General features: G+C 39.6%; 1 protein-coding gene across 1 annotated transcript in view; it reads right to left on the bottom strand.

Moving 5' to 3' along the window:
- Nucleotides 1–4,617: 4,617 nt before the first annotated feature.
- The window catches only part of LOC114667993 (zinc finger protein 709-like), a 67,582-nt gene continuing 53,597 nt past the window's right edge, over nucleotides 4,618–18,602 (bottom strand). The window contains exons 4-5 of the mRNA XM_051933794.1: nucleotides 9,905–10,265; nucleotides 4,618–7,145 (exon numbers count right to left, since the gene is read on the bottom strand). Coding sequence (XP_051789754.1) covers nucleotides 5,500–7,145; nucleotides 9,905–10,265 — 2,007 coding nt within the window. The 3' untranslated portion in view covers nucleotides 4,618–5,499. The remainder of the gene's footprint in view (nucleotides 7,146–9,904; nucleotides 10,266–18,602) is intronic.

Raw genomic sequence — 18,602 nt, 5'->3', positions numbered from 1 at the left:
GTTGATTCTACAGTAAAATAAAATAAAAAGAGGAATAAAAAGCATCACCCCGAAAGTGGATAGTAGACGTCACGTAGTATATGTGTACCAAATTTCAGGTCAATAGGTGAAATGGTTTGCGAGCTACGGGTGATTTTAAAATCCCGGACAAAGAAACGGATAGCTACGGTAGCATATTATAGATAAAGAAGATAGTAACAAGAATGGCAGCTAAAACAAAACAAAAAAAGTTTGTTTTAGTTATGTGTTCAACATTTCGTGCCTCGCATTTCCTGTCATCCTACATTTACACAGATCGTTGGAGACACGGAACACATATGAAATTTATGTATTTCGGAATAACGATATATTATTTACCCTATGCAATTCCAGATGCCTCACTCCAAGGTACAGACTTCAGCTCTGAGAATTTTGTGTTGCTGGTTGGTGGGATAGCAGGCTGCCTGTGCTGATCAACACATTTGCTAAACAAACAGCAACATTTATTTCTATAGCACATTTTCATTCAAATAATGAAGCTCAAAGTGCTTTACATGATGAAGAAAGAGAAAATAGAAAAAGTATTAAAATAAGGGAACACTAATTAACGTAGAATAAAAGTAAGGTCCGATGGCCAGGGAGGAAAGAAACAACAAAAAAAAAACGGCTGGAGAAAAAACAAAATCTGCAGGGATTCCGAGGCCACGAGACCACCCACCCCCTCTAGGCATTCTACCTAACATAAATGACCTCAATCAGTCCTCGTGATATTCAGGGTTCACATGGAAAGACTTGATGATGACGGTCACATGGACTTCTGGTCTTTAATAAACAAAGACACTGATAAGGAGATGCGAAGGAATTTAAAGTGGTCCGGCCTTACAAACATGTTCGTAGGCTTCAGGGATTCTAGTGTTAAGTCTACAAAGCTCTGCTTTTATATCCTAGATTTCTTTGTCCTCTATTGGTGTCATTTCCGCTCTTGTTGGGTTGTTCTCCTTAAGAGTTGGGTGACTGTCACATTTTCTCATTGATTTTTTTTCAAATCATGGATCATTGGGGGGGTCACCTTCTTTTATTGGTTGCTGTTGAACTTAACCTTTCACTGTTGCCTTCAATCTGCCCCATCCTCATCCCCCTCTTTAAGTCCTCCATAATTTACGCATTTCAGAATTGGTAGCTTTCGAGGACGTCTCACTCCCGTTGCGACTCTTTTTTTTGGTTGTGCCAGTGTATTTTTGAGCCTTCATTTTTTTTAAAATTTGTTTTCAATTATGTCAATGTCGGCTTTGCGTTTTTGAAATCGGTTTAGGTGCTGATGTGTTCATGTTAGGGTTAGGGATATTAACGGTACAGAAAGGTCACGGTTCAATACAAGGGAATTTAAGGCTAGGTTTCTTTTTCATTTATTTTGAACAGTCAGCAGTAATGGTTACCATCCACCAAGCCCAGAGGTCGTCTATTTGATAGCCGACAGCCTGCAGCGTATTAAACAGTAAACACATGACACCCACTCTTGCAAAATTTTTTATGTATGAATGATAAAAAAAAAAAACAAAAGGCAATAAGTTACAAACTAAAACATCTCTTGGTGCTGTTAAAAGAAAACAGCTTTACTGGCACAGAGCGACTGAGATAGCAGGTACAGTCGGGCATCATCTTTGGTTACTGCTTTATAAAAATACGGAACAAAAAACATTTGCATGTATCACGCAGTGTAAACGGCAAACAACCTCATATTGAACAAACATATACACAGAAAAGCGTTTCTTATGCTATGAAAATGTTACAAAACAGAGCTGAATAACAAAATGAAATAACCATGAATCACATTCGTGATCAGCTTTGTGAATCACATTCTGTTTTTAAGTTTTACTTCCACATAATGAGTTTGTTCACATTGTCAGTAGTGAGGGCAGATGGGATTGGCAGTAACTATGTCAGCTGCCGTCAGGAAAACCCTCTCACTGGGGACCAAGATGCCAACTGCTTCTGTAATATTTTGGGCTTCTTAAAAACAGCAGGGATCAGTTGTTGGCCTCCCGCTTTAGTTATTTATTTGCCTAGCTCCAGTGATTGGAACATGTGGGTGACGTCATCTAAATATGCTGTGAGGGACGGCCGACAGTTCAACACGGATGGGACACCCCAAGAGTGGAAGGATGGGGGGAAGGCAGCTAATTTGGGATCCTGCTTCCCCCCCAAGACTATAGAAGGCAGCGTCCCTACAGTATAATGGTGCCCTGAACTCCTGCAGGGCATAATGGACTTTGGTATCGCAACCCTGCTGTGGGCACTGCCAGGGGACGCTGCAGAAACATATAAGGACCTCTTTTTTTCTATATAGCCCGGAAGTACAATCAAATCATGAGGGCGGAAGCCGGGCTGAAGAAAATTCAAGTCCTCCATTTGACCCAGAAGTGCTGGCACGTCACACGGAAGGAAGAACAGAAGGACTATTTAAAGGGCTGTTGTGAACCCAGCAGGGAGTAGGACAGAGCTTGCTGGGAGGTGTGGATGAGAGATTTATGTTTATTAGTATTGTGATTGGTGTTTTCTTGCCTGTTTATTGGTGGCTGTGGTGCTTGAAGGGCACTAAAGAAGAAATTAAATAACTTCTTGGTATTTTAACCTGCGTCCATCTGTTGAGGAAAAAAAAGGGCAACAGTGCCACCTAGTGTCCACTCATTGACAATGCATTAGCATGTTTGATGCGTTTGCCACACATATCCTACAAATGCCGAGCCACGTCACCACACTGTCCACTCGCTCTCCATTGCGATCGTAATTCACTGGGAACCCAAAATGTTCCCAACACAGCTAATTTAACACTAGAATTACCGGAGCCTACGAAAAAACTTGTAGATCCGGCCCACCTTAAATCACTTCTTAAAACCGTTCTCACCTCACCACCAGCGTCTTTTGTCATCTAAATGTACTGATAAAGACAAGCTGCCGGCAGCCGGCTATTCCATCCCCCCCACCGACTTGCATCTCCCAGCTCATGCCTTGATTGATTATCTGGGAGTGAAGTGGAGTTTTAGAGTGGAAATAATAGATTGTTATTTGGAACAAACGCATTTCATAAGTGTTGCATTTCTACAGTAATCTGTGTAAACACATTGTTAAAACAGAAACGTTTTTTATATTTTAGTAGCAAATGACAAAATGTAGGCATAAACTATATAATGTATGAAGCCTGAAGTCCAGATATCAAAGAAACACTTTCACAAAAGGTACAAAAAAAAGCCACCGCCAAAAAAAGCCGCCTTAGTGTGTGACATTGACACACGTTAGCTATCGCTGCTTCCGTGGCACAACAGTATCAGTCGCTGACTGGGAATCACAAGGTCATGAGTTCGATCCTGCATGACTCCCTTTTGTGAAGTGTTCTTATTTTCACTATTTTAGAATAAAAAGATACATTTGATTTCAGTCTGTAACAGGCGGTGTAATTTATGATATTTGTAAAGGTTAGCTTTGTTTATTTTTTTTTAAATTCACTTTTCATTGTCTCAGTCGCGTTCAGGATCCTTCCCTACCACCCCCTCTCCCCCCATCTAACACTGCTGTTTTCACATAAAGACGCGCTATAGTTCTGCAGTTTATCACGATACATACGACCGCGTGTTTTTTTCCCCCAGTATTGCCAGTCCCCACATGTTGCTGTATGCTGTTTCTTTTGTACTCCAGGACATGCAGAGGAAAGCATAGTAAAGAGTAGTAACTTCAGCGCTATATGCAATCATCAGACACTCCCCATCTGACACTGCTGTTTTCACATAAAGACTCGCTTTAGCTCTGCAGTGTACTTGTGACTGCATTGTCGTACCAATGCTTGCGAACTGAAGTGTCTGCATGCACTTTTCGTGGCATTATACGTGTATTTTTTGAGCATGCCCATGTAGCTCAAACACAGGAACATATGTTGTTGTAAAAGTATAACAAAACAAGTGTACTTTTATTCAAGACTATAAACCGAAGAAAAAGAAAGCATGTTACAGTAGGCAGTTGATATGACAGCTTGCGTGGTGGAATGCTAAGAACTGCTGATTTTCATTCCGTGCTATATAACTGTTAACATTTGAATCTGATGATTGCATATAGCGCTGTCTTATTCAGTGTGTGCAAGAACATGCAGGTGGCCAGTTGCTGCGTGCTACAATGCACATTTTAAAAAAATATGATGTTTTGAAGAAATCATTTTATGACCGCGAATAGTACCAATTAGAAAACATCGTCGAAGTAATGCAATATTATTTGAAAACGAACAGCGGCAGATCGGGGTGTGAAGTTATACTGGCGCTGTTTGAGTCAGATCAGAAGCTGAATAAGCTGAACAAGCTCCTGTTCTGACTCTAAGTAAAAAAGCATGAATTAATCAACAGAAATAACCGCTATTGACATTTTAAACTTAACGATTTACAGTGCATACCAATTTATAAATTTAATGTCCGTTTGAGGAAAAAAAAAAAACTTTCTCCAAGGCTGGGAATCGAACTCAGGTCTCTGTAGCACAGTAAGGCAGCTGTGCTCCAAGTCAGCAAAACCGTAGCGTTAAGCCACGGAAGGTGTCGTAGCATCCTTGAACCTTTTGTGAAAGTGTTTATTTGATGTTTGGACTTCAGGCTTAACAGATTCTATAGTTTATGCCTACATTTTGTAACATTTATTACTAAAATATGAAAAAGTTTCTGTTTTAGCAATGTGATTACACAGATTACTGTAGAAACGGAACACGCATGAAATGCATGTATTCCAAATAGTGATCTATTATTTCCATTCTAAAACTCCAGCAGTTCAGTCACTCCCAGATAATCAAACAAGGCATGAGCTGGGAAAACTTAGTGAACGTTCTGCAACGGTGGGGGATGGAATAGCCGGCTGCTCGCTGCTCCTCTTAATCGGCACATTTAGAAGACAAAAGAGAGGTGAGAACGGTTTTAAGGTGGGCCGGATCTACGAGTTTTTTCGTAGACTCTGGTAATCCTAGTGTTAAAAGAAGCATCTGTGGTGTTTACCCTTGCCATAGTGTGACTGATTTTGTGAGACGTCTATCAGCTTGTGGCTCAACTTGCTAAAAGCATACCGTTTCCATGTGAAACTCATTATAGTAAATTTGGTTCCACACTGCATTACTCAATCCTTCCACAGTCGCCGCATATTCTCTGTACGACTGCACGGACCAAACTGTAACGTCCATGCGGTGATGGTTCAGTACAAATACAGGTGCCGTTACAACCCTAGATGGTATCAATTCTGCTCGTTTTTCCTCTTTAGATATTCTAAACACTCTTGACTTTTTTTGCTTTCGTTCATTAATTATTCCAATTGCAGCTCTTAGGCTTGAATTGCTTATTTTACTTAACTTAGGTATAAAGTTTACTTTGATATATTTCAGTTTTGTGCAAGTCCTTCTGGCATATGCTTTATTTTAAAACTCTGGACTCGTCGTATAACAGTAGCTCTACATGAGGTCATCTTCATTTTTAACTGAACACTGGTAACTGTCCAATTCTTTCATTTTCTTGTGTGGTCTTGTCTGTTCGTGGTGGTGGTGGTGGTGGAGCCACTGTGAACTCTTTTGTGGGTCAGAAAATTGCTCCTTTGTGAAAACCGCTTGCCACATTCTGAACAGCAAAACGGCTTCTCTCCCGTATGAATTCTTATATGTTCAAGAAGAACCTTCTTCACTGAAAACTGTTTACCACACTCAGAACAACAATGAGGCTTCTCTTTTGTGTGAGTTCTTTTATGGCCCCGGAGATTGCTCCTCTGTGAAAACCTCCTGCCACATTCCAAACAGCAAAAAGGCTTCTCTCCCGTATGAATATTTGTGTGTTCCAGAAGAACCTTCTTCACTGAAAATTGCTTACCACATTCAGTACAGGAATATGGCTTCTCTTTTGTGTGAGTTCTCATGTGGCTCTGAAGATTGGTCTTCTGTGAAAACTGCTTGCCACATTCTGAACAGCAAAATGGTTTTTCTCCTGTATGAGTTTTTGTGTGTTCCAGTAGACCTCTCTTCATTGAAAATTGTTTACCACATTCAGGACAGCAATACGGCTTTTCTTTTGTGTGAATTCTTTGGTGGCTCTGAAGATTGAACTTAAGTGAAAACTGTTTGCCACATTCTGAACAGCAAAATGGCTTTTCTCCTGTGTGAACTCTTTTGTGCCTCCTAAGACTGTTCTTTTGTGCAAACTGTTTGCCACATTCACAACAGCAATATGGCTTCTCCCCTGTATGAATTCTTTTATGGCCCTGAAGAGTGTTTCTTCCAGAAAAACACTTGCCACATTCTGAACAGCAAAACGGCTTATCTCCTGTATGAATTTTTGTGTGGCTCTGAAGAGTGTTTCTTTGAGAAAACTGTTTGCCACATTCCAAACAGCAATATGGCTTTTCTCCAGTGTGTATTCTTTTGTGGTTCTGAAGAGTGCTACTTGAAGAAAATCGTTTCCCACATTCAGAACAAGAATACGGCTTCTCTCCAGTGTGAATTAATTTGTGATTCCTAAGAGAGCTCTTTCTTGAGAACTGTTTGCCACATTCAGAGCAGGAATACAGATCCTGTCCTGTATGAAGTCTTGTGTGTTTCTGAAGAGAACTCCTGGTACAGAATCGCTTGTCACAATGTGTACAGCAAAATGGCTTCTCTCCAGTATGAATTCTGGTGTGAATCTGAAGACTGGTGATATGTGAGAATTGTTTGCCACATTCAGAACAGCCATACATCTCCCCTCCGGTGTGATTTCTAGTGTGGTACCGAAGAGAACCCCTGTCACGAAATCGTTTGCCACATTCAGAACAGCAGTATGGCTTCTCTCCAGTATGAGTTCTTGTGTGTATCTTAAGGCTGCTCTTCACTGAAAACAGTTTGCCACATTCCAAACAACAAAATGGTTTTTCTCCAGTATGAATTCTTGTGTGGTTCTTCAGACTTCTGCTTTCGGCAAACTGTTTGCCACATTCAGTACAGCAATACGGCTTCTCTCCAGTGTGGATTTTTTTGTGTCCATGGAGAGAACTCTTGTGGCAGAATCGTTTGCCACATTCAGAACAGCTGTACGGCTTCTCCCCAGTGTGAATTCTTGTGTGAATCCGAAGCTTTCTTAAATGATGAAATCGTTTGCCACATTTAGGACAGCAGTGAGGTTTGTCTCCTGTATGAAGTTGAAAAGGAAAACAAAAGCTTATTTTCAATTCACTGCCGTATTATTTACATTAAGTCACAGCACTAAATAAATACTTGTTAAAATTATAAGGAAGTTTCTCACAGCATAAGCAATCTTAAAAATGCATGTGAAAATACTCTCATCTTGATCATTCCCCTTTCATATTACAACTACTAACCACATGAACACGATTACCACTCATGTTAAAACAGAACTGAAAACAGTAAAGAGGTCGCATATGATTGACAAGATTATTGATCACATTTTTTAGCTGTATTACAGAATTGTATCATCATATTACCATCAGTCTTAAAGTATTTTTTAAAATTAAACGTTGAACAATTAATTCACTTAAAGAGAAATTTTATTTACAATATCCAGTTAATCATAAAAACAAGACCACTCATTTGTAAAACTGAGTGCCATGCTTTGTGACACATATTGGTCTCACATGTACTCTCTATTATAATAGCAAAGGTCATGTATTATTGTTTATTTAGATTAATCATATTGAAATATGCTCGGTTTTAATCCTTGCTTAATTTTTATATTCTTGCAAGTAAATGATTTACTTACTGACTTATTATTTTTGTCACAGGATTATAGCAGGAAACTCCAAGTACAGCTAGGCGATATAAAGTTATATTGATATTGTGATAATTTTGACTTGAAATGCAGTATTTCATATATCTCTAATTGTTCTCAAAGCACAATATCAATATCAGGGTGGTGCAAGTTAATGTGTTTTTATCGCGTTAACGCATTAACACCGACAATTATTTTATTGAGCATTAACGCAGTTTTTGTTATTATTATTTTGAAAGCCTCAGTCTCGCTAGAAATCGACAGAGATCAGTGATCTTCTTGTTATATCGCTGTTCGTTATGCTTTTGCTAGAAGGAAAGTTAGCTTTGTTGATTTGACCTCGATTCCCTGCATGTGTATGAGTAGCGAAAAGCAAACGGCTTCTAAAATGGCATGTGGAGAGATACCAACGTGAATGCTCAAAGCAAAACCTTTTTTGTTTTATCGCCGAATCAGACTCCGATTTGTCGGACTCTGATTTTGATGCAAATGATCTGGAGATGTAGATTGAAAATGAAAGTGAGGTACCAGCATCAGCTAATCAGTCCCCAGCTGATTGTCGTGCTGAACATTTTCGTGTAGCTGATGCGCCTATGGCAATGTTCGCCTGGGAGGACAGACACTTACGAAGACAGGAGCTACAAAATCATATTGTGTCTCACTGCAACTGCCACCCCAGCACACCTGTCTCACAAAGACAGCCAGCCCACCGTGCATTCCTGCTGGCCATTGAGCCTCCCCCCACAAAGCCGCTGCTGCTATAAACTGTAAATAGGCACCGGCAGCAGGCACAACAGGCAGCAACAGACATTTTACGTTGATTTATATGTGAAACCATTGCTTTGTGCGTTTTTTCAGAAAACTGAGTTTTTTGGAAAAAAATATTAGCCCTCAAAGAGTTGCTACTGAACATAGACTGTTTATGCTGCTCCCTGATAAAATAAAATGTTTCTGCTGGCATCTGTTCAGTTAATAAAGAAAACAGAATTAGAAATGTTAACTTGCTGTTGTTCGGAAGGTGCCCATTATAATGTTGTGATTGTGACTCTGAAGGTAACTTATTTTTATATAACAAACTAGATAAAACATTAATGCACTGGCAGTGGCAAATAGCTTTGGTTTTATATTTGATTTGATTACATTAATGTTTAAGTTGAGAAATATTTTAACTGCTACTATGTAAAGGGAATACTGCTATAAACACAGCAACATCTCAAAATGACACCTTGGAGATTAAGATCAACAACACTGAGTCCAACTAATGGAAAAAAAGACAGCAGCACCACCACCACTTAAATCAACAAACTCTTCTTGGAGCAAAGGTTTACAGTGCTTTCCACCTCTCCATATCGAAGTTCACTAAATTTTCAAGTTTCATGTAAAAAGTACAAGGCTGCCTTTTCAGGGCTATGCCACTGTATCCAGCAGGGGGTGCTATTTCTCCCCGGGATGTCTTTCTTGATGCAGAATTGACTAGAACCAAACACCATCCCTTTTATACCCATGCTGGAAAATGATTACAAGAGAGAAATATGGTACAAAAAGAGACATATGTATTTAACTTGCTTAAAAAGAGAGCATCCATTCCTAATATTTAATGTATAATCCTGTATACATATATATATTCATGCTGGAGAGAAGCATAGGCATGTGGCGGAGTGGTGGTTCTGAGGCTAGGGATCTGCACTGGCAATCGGAAGGTTGCTGGTTCGAATCCCGTAAAATGCCAAAAGGGACTCTGCTCTGTTGGGCCCTTGAGCAAGGCCCTTAACCTGCAATTGCTAAGCGTTTTGAGTATTGAGAAAAGCGCTATATAAATGCAAAGAATTATTATTCATTATAAACACTCACATAATTACATATTCATAGAATTCTTGTCAAAATTGGCTGGTTATTAATACCCTCACAAACACTGGTGTTTTGTAACCATATTGGTCAAGCAGATATTACCTCTTCACAAAACAACACGCTTTTGTCCTTCACATGTTTTCTGCCCATCTCCCTAACCTAACTTACAGTTGTCATTAGTCAATCTCCCTAGCAGTCTCTCTCTCTCAGCTGAAGTGCATGGATTAAATTTCACAAATTACATTTGTCACAAATAAACTTCTTGCTACAACCACTGAACCTAAAAGTAAATGTATTTTTGTTTACCCACTTACTTCTTTCAGCCCAATTTGAAGATGACGGCTGATCTTCCAGAGTTCTAACAGATGAAATTTCCTCAGTTCTCTTTGTGTCAGACTGTAATGACTCAGACCTCACGTTGAAGTCGACACCCTCCATACTTGTATGGTCGAGCGTCTCCAGGCTGACATACTTCTTTTCTGCCTCTTCTTTAATGTCCACTGAGCCCACTTCATAATCTTCACCCTTAATGCTGAGATTCTCTTGCTTAGGGTGGACACACTCCCATTCACATTCCTCCTCTTTAACAGTTACAGCCATTGTCTCCATGGTATTTATGTCAGCCTCCCACGTCTCCTCTTTCACATCCATCTCGGTATTAACAGTAAATGGCAGCTACTTCCTCCTTGCTGTTGAAAGAACAGAATTTAATTCCATCAAAACTACACAATTCAGATCTAAACACATTTGATTTTCTTTTTCTGGCATCCTACCAGCTAAGTCAGACAACTTACAGAAATCACATTACAGCATGCTGATATCATCACTCTTCATATCAGACTATCAGGTGTAAAACAAACTCATAAGTGTGAAGTGAAGGTCCAGTGGGCTTGAGGGGAACCACCTCACACACTTGAGGCCCACCAGTATTCACTACTTGGGTTACGCATAGTGTGTTTAAAGTAAATGAGCTGAATGGCAGGCCACCACATTTACTTCATCTATTCATTTATCTTAAGAAGCACTTAATTGAATTTCTATAGGAACTTACAGGAAATTAAATAGTGACACAGGACATACTGCATTAATGAACACTTATGTTGTGACCATCAACCAATCCTTAATTTAGATGGAATTATTGACAGCAGACACCATCACAATATGCTTTACAGAGCATGCCTGAGATGTCTTGCCTGAAGAAGGGGCCTGAGTTTCCTCGAAAGCTTGCATAATGTAATCTTCCTAGTTAGTTAATAAAAGGGGTCATGTTGCTTAACACTAGAATTACCAATGCCTACAAAAAAACTTGGTAATTTCGGGCCATCTTAAATCCCTTTGTACCTCTCCGTCAGTGTCTTTTGTCTTGTAAATGTGCCGACCAACACAAACAGCAAGCAGCCTACTATACCATCCCCACCACCAAACGCAGAAAGGGCACAAAGCTCTCCCAGTTCAAGCCTCGATTATCTTGGAGTGAAGTGCTGGAGTTTTAGAGGATAAATAATAGATCATTATTTGGAACACATGCATTTCATGTGTGATCCATGTCTACAACAATTTAAAACAGAATAACAGAAACATTTTTCATGTTTTAGTAATAAATGACAAAATGTCGACATGAACTGTATAATATGTGAAGGCTGAAGTCCAAATATCAAATAAACACTTTCACAAAAGGTACAAGTATAATACGACAGTTTCCATAGTGCAGCAGTAAGAACTGCTGGCTTGTAACCAAGAGGTCGCCGGTTTGATTCTGGCTGCCTTGCAAATTTACTGTTTTGAGTAGTGAGTGGTGAGAGAGGACATGCGGGTGATGGGTGTAACAAAACAAGATACAGAGGACAGAAAGATATGGAAGAAGATGATCCGCTGTGGCGACCCCTAACAGGAGCAGTCGAAAGCAGAAGAAGAGGAGTAGTGAACTGCTCTTATTGTTAATATTATACAATAAAAACATACATTTGATTTGTGTCTGTAACAGCCAATGTAAATTTATAGTACTTGTAAAAGCTAACTTTTTTTTAATCCACTTTTATTCTCTCAGTCACGATCACGGTACAACCCCAAACCCCAGATCTGATGTGGTTAGTTTTTATTTGAAACTGGGAAAAACTGTAGACGTGAGTGGTGTTTTGAGATAATGGAACTGGAAATTCTGTGATCTGGAGGGATAAAAGCTGACACACAAATGCTGGTGAATCTGCCTTCTTCATATCTCATTGACATTTTTGTTATTCAGTTTTATTGAGTGTTCCTGCTCATGCTGAATTAGTATGCAACTTAGGGTCCATGATGTCAAAGCAGCACTGACAAAAAAAAACCAGAGACATAGATATATATGATATTTGGAATAATTCATTTTATGACCGGCAAATTTACACCCGATCTGATGAGAGATCTGGAGCCCTGTGCCTCACTGAACATCCTGACTGCAGTTTCTTTAAAAGGTGAAATGGCTTCCTAAAAAAAGAAAAAAGTATGTTTCTGATTATTTTCCTCCTTAAATCAAAATAACGAAAATATATAATATCTTACTCAGCTAACAAGTGTAGTAATATACCCAGCAGCATGGTGCCATTGTGGACATTACTTCTTTAACGCAATGTTCTCCAAACCCCTTAATTCAAATTTTTTCTAATATGAGTGTTTTGGGCCCACAGAAAAAGCAGGAATTTTGAGCACACAGTTTGAAGACTCATGGAAGGTCACATATAACCGAAACAGTGAACGTTTGCAAAAGGTGTTGAAGCAGGCTGACACGGCAGGGGCACCCTCAGCCCCAATGAAGGCACTGAGACTCAGAACAGACAGCAGAATTAAACTTTATGGTATGGAGCACATGCAGACTCACTTAAGATGGAACAATGAACTCCAAGCAATGGGAACCTTTTACTTTTATTACAATTTTTATCACACAAGTCATTATTATTCCTCATCTGACATGTACCAATCCATTGCTCTATTCCAGCGTTTCTCAACCTTTAAGTGTTTGCGACCCGAGTTTTCATAACAGTTTTAATCGCGCCCCCCCCTAACGTTTTTTTTCAAAGGAGCCCACTAATACCAATTTGTTCTTTTTTAATTAATGCTATATCATAGATGCATATTTTATTATACCTACTTAACTTTTATCAACATTTATCTAACTCTATATTAATTTTTCTAGTATCAGAATGTAGTTTAAGTTAATTTGTTTTGGTTTCAATAGATGTGTTTTTCATATTTTCGATTCTTGTTCTTCACGCCCCCCTTTTGGTTACTTTGCGCCCCCCTAGGGGGGCCCGCCCCACAGTTTGAGAATCACTGCTCTATTCCAACCTCTAATTGATTCCACCAATAATTCTTAGTTAAGGGGGTGTCATACTAGCAAGCGAAAATAGCCCTTATCAAACAGATAAGAGAAACAGAGTGGGGTCTAATTTACAGCCAAACAGTTCACATTCCCTCTCTATGTGAGGGGCCATCTTTCTCCAGCTCTCCTGCACGTCTAACCTTTGGCTTAATAAACTATTGGCGGTTTCTAGCTCATACAGAATAATAAAAAATATGTAGGGATGTCTTTTTAATCTTAACTCTTATGTCTTAATGCTTAGTAAAATATAGTGTCTACTTTTCTCATGTGCTCACAATACTTTTCTAATACATAGAGATTACCAATTTTAAGAATACAATTTTCTATAAATGATTACAAAAAAAACTCTCTGATAAAGGAGCTTAATGATGGAGAATGGCTAAATGATATGACACTCAATGAACATATATAAACTTTTTTTAAAGGTGTCCAAGACTTCAATTCTGTATTTACCAACTCAATATAAATTTTACTGCATGCTAAAAATTGGTGGTAAACTTGTTAGCACATGAAATTATAAAACACTGAGTCACAAACCATGAAAATCTGTGACTGTAAAAGGAAACAGGAAATGAGATTCTGTATCTCTGAATTTGTATCTTATGGGTTATGTCTGTGTGGACTTGTATGTGAATTGTGTAATAAGTCAGCCTAATCACATTAAGCATTTTACCCAGAGTGCTGTGCAGTTGAGCCCGACTGGTGAATCTATTGAATTAAGTGGGTTTCACAGTGTATGTGTGTAAAGCCATCAGCTTAGAATTGTGAGGGAGTCATGTCTTGTTCTGTGTTTGCTTGGCAGCAGTGGTATGGAGTGAGTAAGAAGCTGAACTTTCATTGGTTCAAGTTGTAGAGGTGAATACTATAGAAAAGAATATCCTCAAAGTTGATGATTTGCATATATTCAAAGAGAATCATAAGCATGAATGAAACTAAACAGTATATTTTAATGCATGTTAGTATAGTAAGGGTTAAGTCACAACAAGGCTTGCGGCTGTATATTTTTTACATTTTTCTTAGCAAGCTAGAAACTACCAATATTCCATGAGTCAATGTCAGGTATGCAAAGAGAGGCTATCAAACCCCCCAATCACACACACCTCTACAGGTGGTGAGCAAGGGCTGAAGGCCTCAAGTAATGGTGGTGGCAAGAACTAGACGGGGCCCAGGGAGGAAGGAAGGCTGCCGGACTGCCTTGATGGATTGCCATGTTCATTAAGCTAGGAAACAATGATGGAATTAATGAGAGGTAGAACCAAGGCGTGGAAAATTTAAGTCAGATAGGAGTGTTGAAAGAAATTGATTGAGGTGAACCTTTTCATAGAAAATTGTAATAAATACAAGATCGACATATTTGCTAATTGCTCAAGTCATCGGAATGGAGTCTGTATGTGCGCAGTACAATAAAGTGTGATTCTGCTGTCTGCCCTGAGACTCCGAGTGCCTTTTTTGGGGCTGAGGGTGCCTGTCTGCTTCAAGAATACCTGCTGTTGAATCCATTTAAATAACATATATCTTAACAAGCTATCCAACAGATAAAAATCCATTCCTCTGTTCATAATTAAAAGTTGAAATATTTTCTAAAATGTGTTTCAGTCTAAAATAGTACATAATTACATTATACAGACCTCTACCAAAACCATCAGACATTTCCCTTGTAGTGGATTTGGACTTTTGGCACGACTTTCCGCTTGTACTGTCACATCCCAGGACTATAATCTTAACGTGATTCAACAATCCTTATCTATCAATCTACTATTAGAGAAAGCACCAAGATCAGTGTGTTCAGTCCCTCTGAGCAATCTGATTGGTCAGCTTGGCTTTGGTGATGTGATCGAAAGACAAAGTGCAAGTGTGAGATGCATGAGGTGGAGTAAAGGCTAAAGAGGCACTCTGAGGGCATCACCTTCAAAGACTGTAAGTATAAAACTAGACAGGAGGTGACACATAGAACAAGAGATAACAAATATATCTCTCTCTTATAAAAAAAAAAAATCTTGGAAGGAGACGACATGTGATTGTCTCAGAGACACTTTCACATCCAGCGAGACAAGTCTTCATGCCAAGCGATGTAACCACACCCGGGGCCGGAAGCCCCGTGAGGCAAGAGCTTATGCAAAGAGATTTGGAAAAGTCCTGCGTGGTTATGTCAGACACATTTCTTGTAGAGAGAAAGAAACGATTTTCACTCATGGGCAGTTATATGTTATGTTGTCACAATGTCATTCCAAACACAGAATCAAAATTCAATACGATATTGATGAAAAGGTAAAAGTGAAAAGAGACCGAATATATGCACACAGGTGATATGACAGAAGTGTGCCACGGAAATGCAGATCATGCAGCACGGCAGACAGCAGCAAGCCAGCAGCTGATCGAGCAAAGAGGAGGTAAAAACAAAACTGTTTCCCATTGTATCACTGTTTAAGAGGGGGTGTTGCAGGAGCGATTACGTCTCCTTAGGGTGCGTTCAGCCCCCCTCTACATAATGCGAGTGGCAGGGGGCGAAGCCCCCTAGTTTTTTCTTTTTTTAATTATTCTATTACCTGTACCATGGCTAGTTTATATCATAAAATGCTAATAAATGTGTGTGTGTGTGTGTGTGTTCGGTTCATCTGAACAAAATATTGGTGAGTTTGGCTTTCGCCTGATTGGTCAGTCCCCTTTGGTTGCTCAGCCAAATGTGATTGAGACAGAAAGCACTGGGAAAGGGAGGTTGACACACACACACACACACACACACACACACACACACGCACACACACACGCACACACACACACACACGGATACAGAGGAAAGGCGTAGGAGGAACACTGAGAGTTACCACCAAAGGCAGGATGTAGTCAAAAAGCAGACATAAGGCAAGCAACGCACCTTGTAATCACCGAGTACAAGAAGCAGGCTTTACAGGATGTGATCAAGAGAGGAAGTGCCAGCCAAGATGAGAACATCAAGGTAAAGCATTGGAAGAACACTGAGGATACATGTTAGGCAAGAGATATCAAATAGTTTTAAATGTATTACATTATTATCCGTCTGTGAAAGTTAACAAAGCTCGTTAAATATAACACTGATCCTTCAGCAACATTTCTATGGTCAAATTAACAAAGGAATTAATGTCAGCTAGATAGATAGTAGACCTTTTCAATGTCAAAACGAGAACTGTTGTTTAAAACATGTCACAGATACTTCTTAATTAATAAAACACCATGGAATCCTGTGATATAAGTGTGGCTTGGAGTTATACAACACCAATAACGTACAGTAAATACACTTGACTTGAGCATTCCTAGTTTTCATACTCTTTCTCTGTTTGTTTACCATTCATTTGCTCAGAGGTTAATGGGCTTAGTACTTCCTGAGCAGCTCTTCTTTTCTCCACCCTAGTGATCTGCTTCTTCTATTCTTTCGTCGGCATCTTTTCGCGTTAAAACTGATTAAGTCAGTGTTTGTGTTGCAATTACTTAATACGTTTTCCTTAATTCTTCACTTAAGCTGGCACTTAAGTCTTCAATCTGCCTCAAGAATGATTTAAGATATGAAGAGGTTGGGGAAGTGATGGTGAAGGTGGTAGGGAATGACAATGGCGCCCATATGCATGTGCCGCACGGCTGCCCTGCTGGCCACTGCCGGGAGTTGATTCTACAATAAAATAAAATAAATATAAAAAGAGGAATAACCTTGGAGGTCAATCATCACCCCGAAAGCGGATAGTAGATGTCACGTAGTATATGTGTACCAAATTTCAGGTCAATAGGTCAAACTGTTTGCATGCTACAGGTGATTTAAAATCCTGGACAGACAAACAGACAGGCTTTAGTTTACAGCTTTAAAACAGATATTTTACTTATATGCAATGTTTTATGAAATTAAACAACTACACTAAATTTGTGATGCCAATGTAGCATAATACTAAGTAAATATTTTAAGACTATTTAACGTTAGATAATTTAAGACTAATTTAATTGAAATATTGCTATTCAGTGTTCTATGCTTATATCTGTGATTTTTTTCCTATGTATGAAAAAAATAAAATGTATGAAACGTAGACCGGATATTGGTTAAAACAATGCTTATGTTATAGGTTCTCGGGCCGTGCAACCTATTTAATAAAAAGTGTCCTACACCACATGGCTGACCAACTGAACTGAAAACGAAGTAAGGAGAACTCTGAGGAAGCTACACACAGGAAAAGCCGTGGGACCAGATGGAGTCAGTCTTTGAGTTGTTAAGGCCTGTGCTGACCAACTTTATGGTGTCCTCTGTCACCTGTTCTGTCTGTCCCTAAGGCTTCAGAAAGTGACACTTCTCTGGAAAACATCCTGCATTGTTCCTGTACCAAAGAAGGCAGGCACCTCTTCATCTAATGACTACAGACCAGTGGCACTGATGTCTCACATCATGAAGACCTTTGAGAGACTGGCCCTGGACTATATGAGTCCTCTTGGTTTTAGACCACCTGGACCCACTGCAGTTTGCCTATCAGACAAAGACTGGAGTGGAGGATTACAATTATCTATCTGCTCCACCAGGCTTATTCTCACCTGGACAAAGCTGGCAGCACTGTGAGGATGATGTTTTTTGATTTCTCCAGGGCCTTCAACACCATCCAGCCAATCCTGTTAAAGGGTAACTCAAGAGATTTTCAAGTGGATGAGTCTATGGGGTCCTGGATAATGGACTATTTGCTGGGCAGACTGCAGTTTGTGAGACTCAAAGACTGTGTTTCTGCTATGAATGTGAGTAACACTAGAGAACCACAAAGAACAGGCCTGTCTCCTTTTCTCTTCACTCTGTAAACCTTAGACTATAACAGCAGGTCATGTCACTTGCAGAATTTCTCAGATGATTTTGCACTTATGAGGTGTATTGATAAAGGGGATGAGACTGAGGAGAGGAGTCAGCTGGAAAACTTTGTTTCATGGTGCAAAGAGCAGGGGTGTAGCACAGACCTCTGGTCCCTACACATAAGCAGTCTCTGTGGGCCTCTTCCTCTCAAAAACAAACTATTCATTCCAGGCTTCCCACCTTTATCATTATCATTACACCCAGACTATGATGCCCATGCAAAGAGATCTGTCTGTATCTTAACATCTGCAAAAACAAGGAACTGCTTACTGACTTTAGCTGCACCAAAGAGCCTCTATGACCTGTCACTATTCAAGGAATGAATGTAGAGGAGGTCCACTCCTACAAGTACTTGGGGGTCCACATCAAAGACAAGTTTACCTGGTCTCATAACACAGAGGACCTACATAAGAAAGGGCAGAGCAAGCTCATTTTCTTTGGAGAATGCATTCTTTCAATGTGGGAAACGACATCCTTCACATCTTCTGTAACTCTGTGATGGCCAGGACCATTTCCTATTTTGTGGTGTGCTGGGCTGGTAACATCACTTCAAGAGCGGACCACCGAATCAATAAGCTGATTAAAACAGCAGGCTAAGTTATAGGCCATACTCTGGACCCCCTGGAGGTTATAGCAAAAGACAGGATGGAGACAAAACTGAGTGCCATTATGAACAATGCTTCACATTCTCTCTTGGACACGCTAACACTGAGGACTTTCAGTCAATTAATTATTTAGCAGATGTGTGTACAAAAATGCTACAGGGGCTCCTTTATACCAACAGAAACACGCCTGCATAATACCTCAA

Source organism: Erpetoichthys calabaricus, chromosome 1 (genome assembly GCF_900747795.2).
Source record: "Erpetoichthys calabaricus chromosome 1, fErpCal1.3, whole genome shotgun sequence".
NCBI classification, from domain to species: Eukaryota; Metazoa; Chordata; class Cladistia; order Polypteriformes; family Polypteridae; genus Erpetoichthys; species Erpetoichthys calabaricus.
Note: the sequence above shows the minus strand (reverse complement) of the source record. Positions and strands in the feature narration are given on the sequence as shown.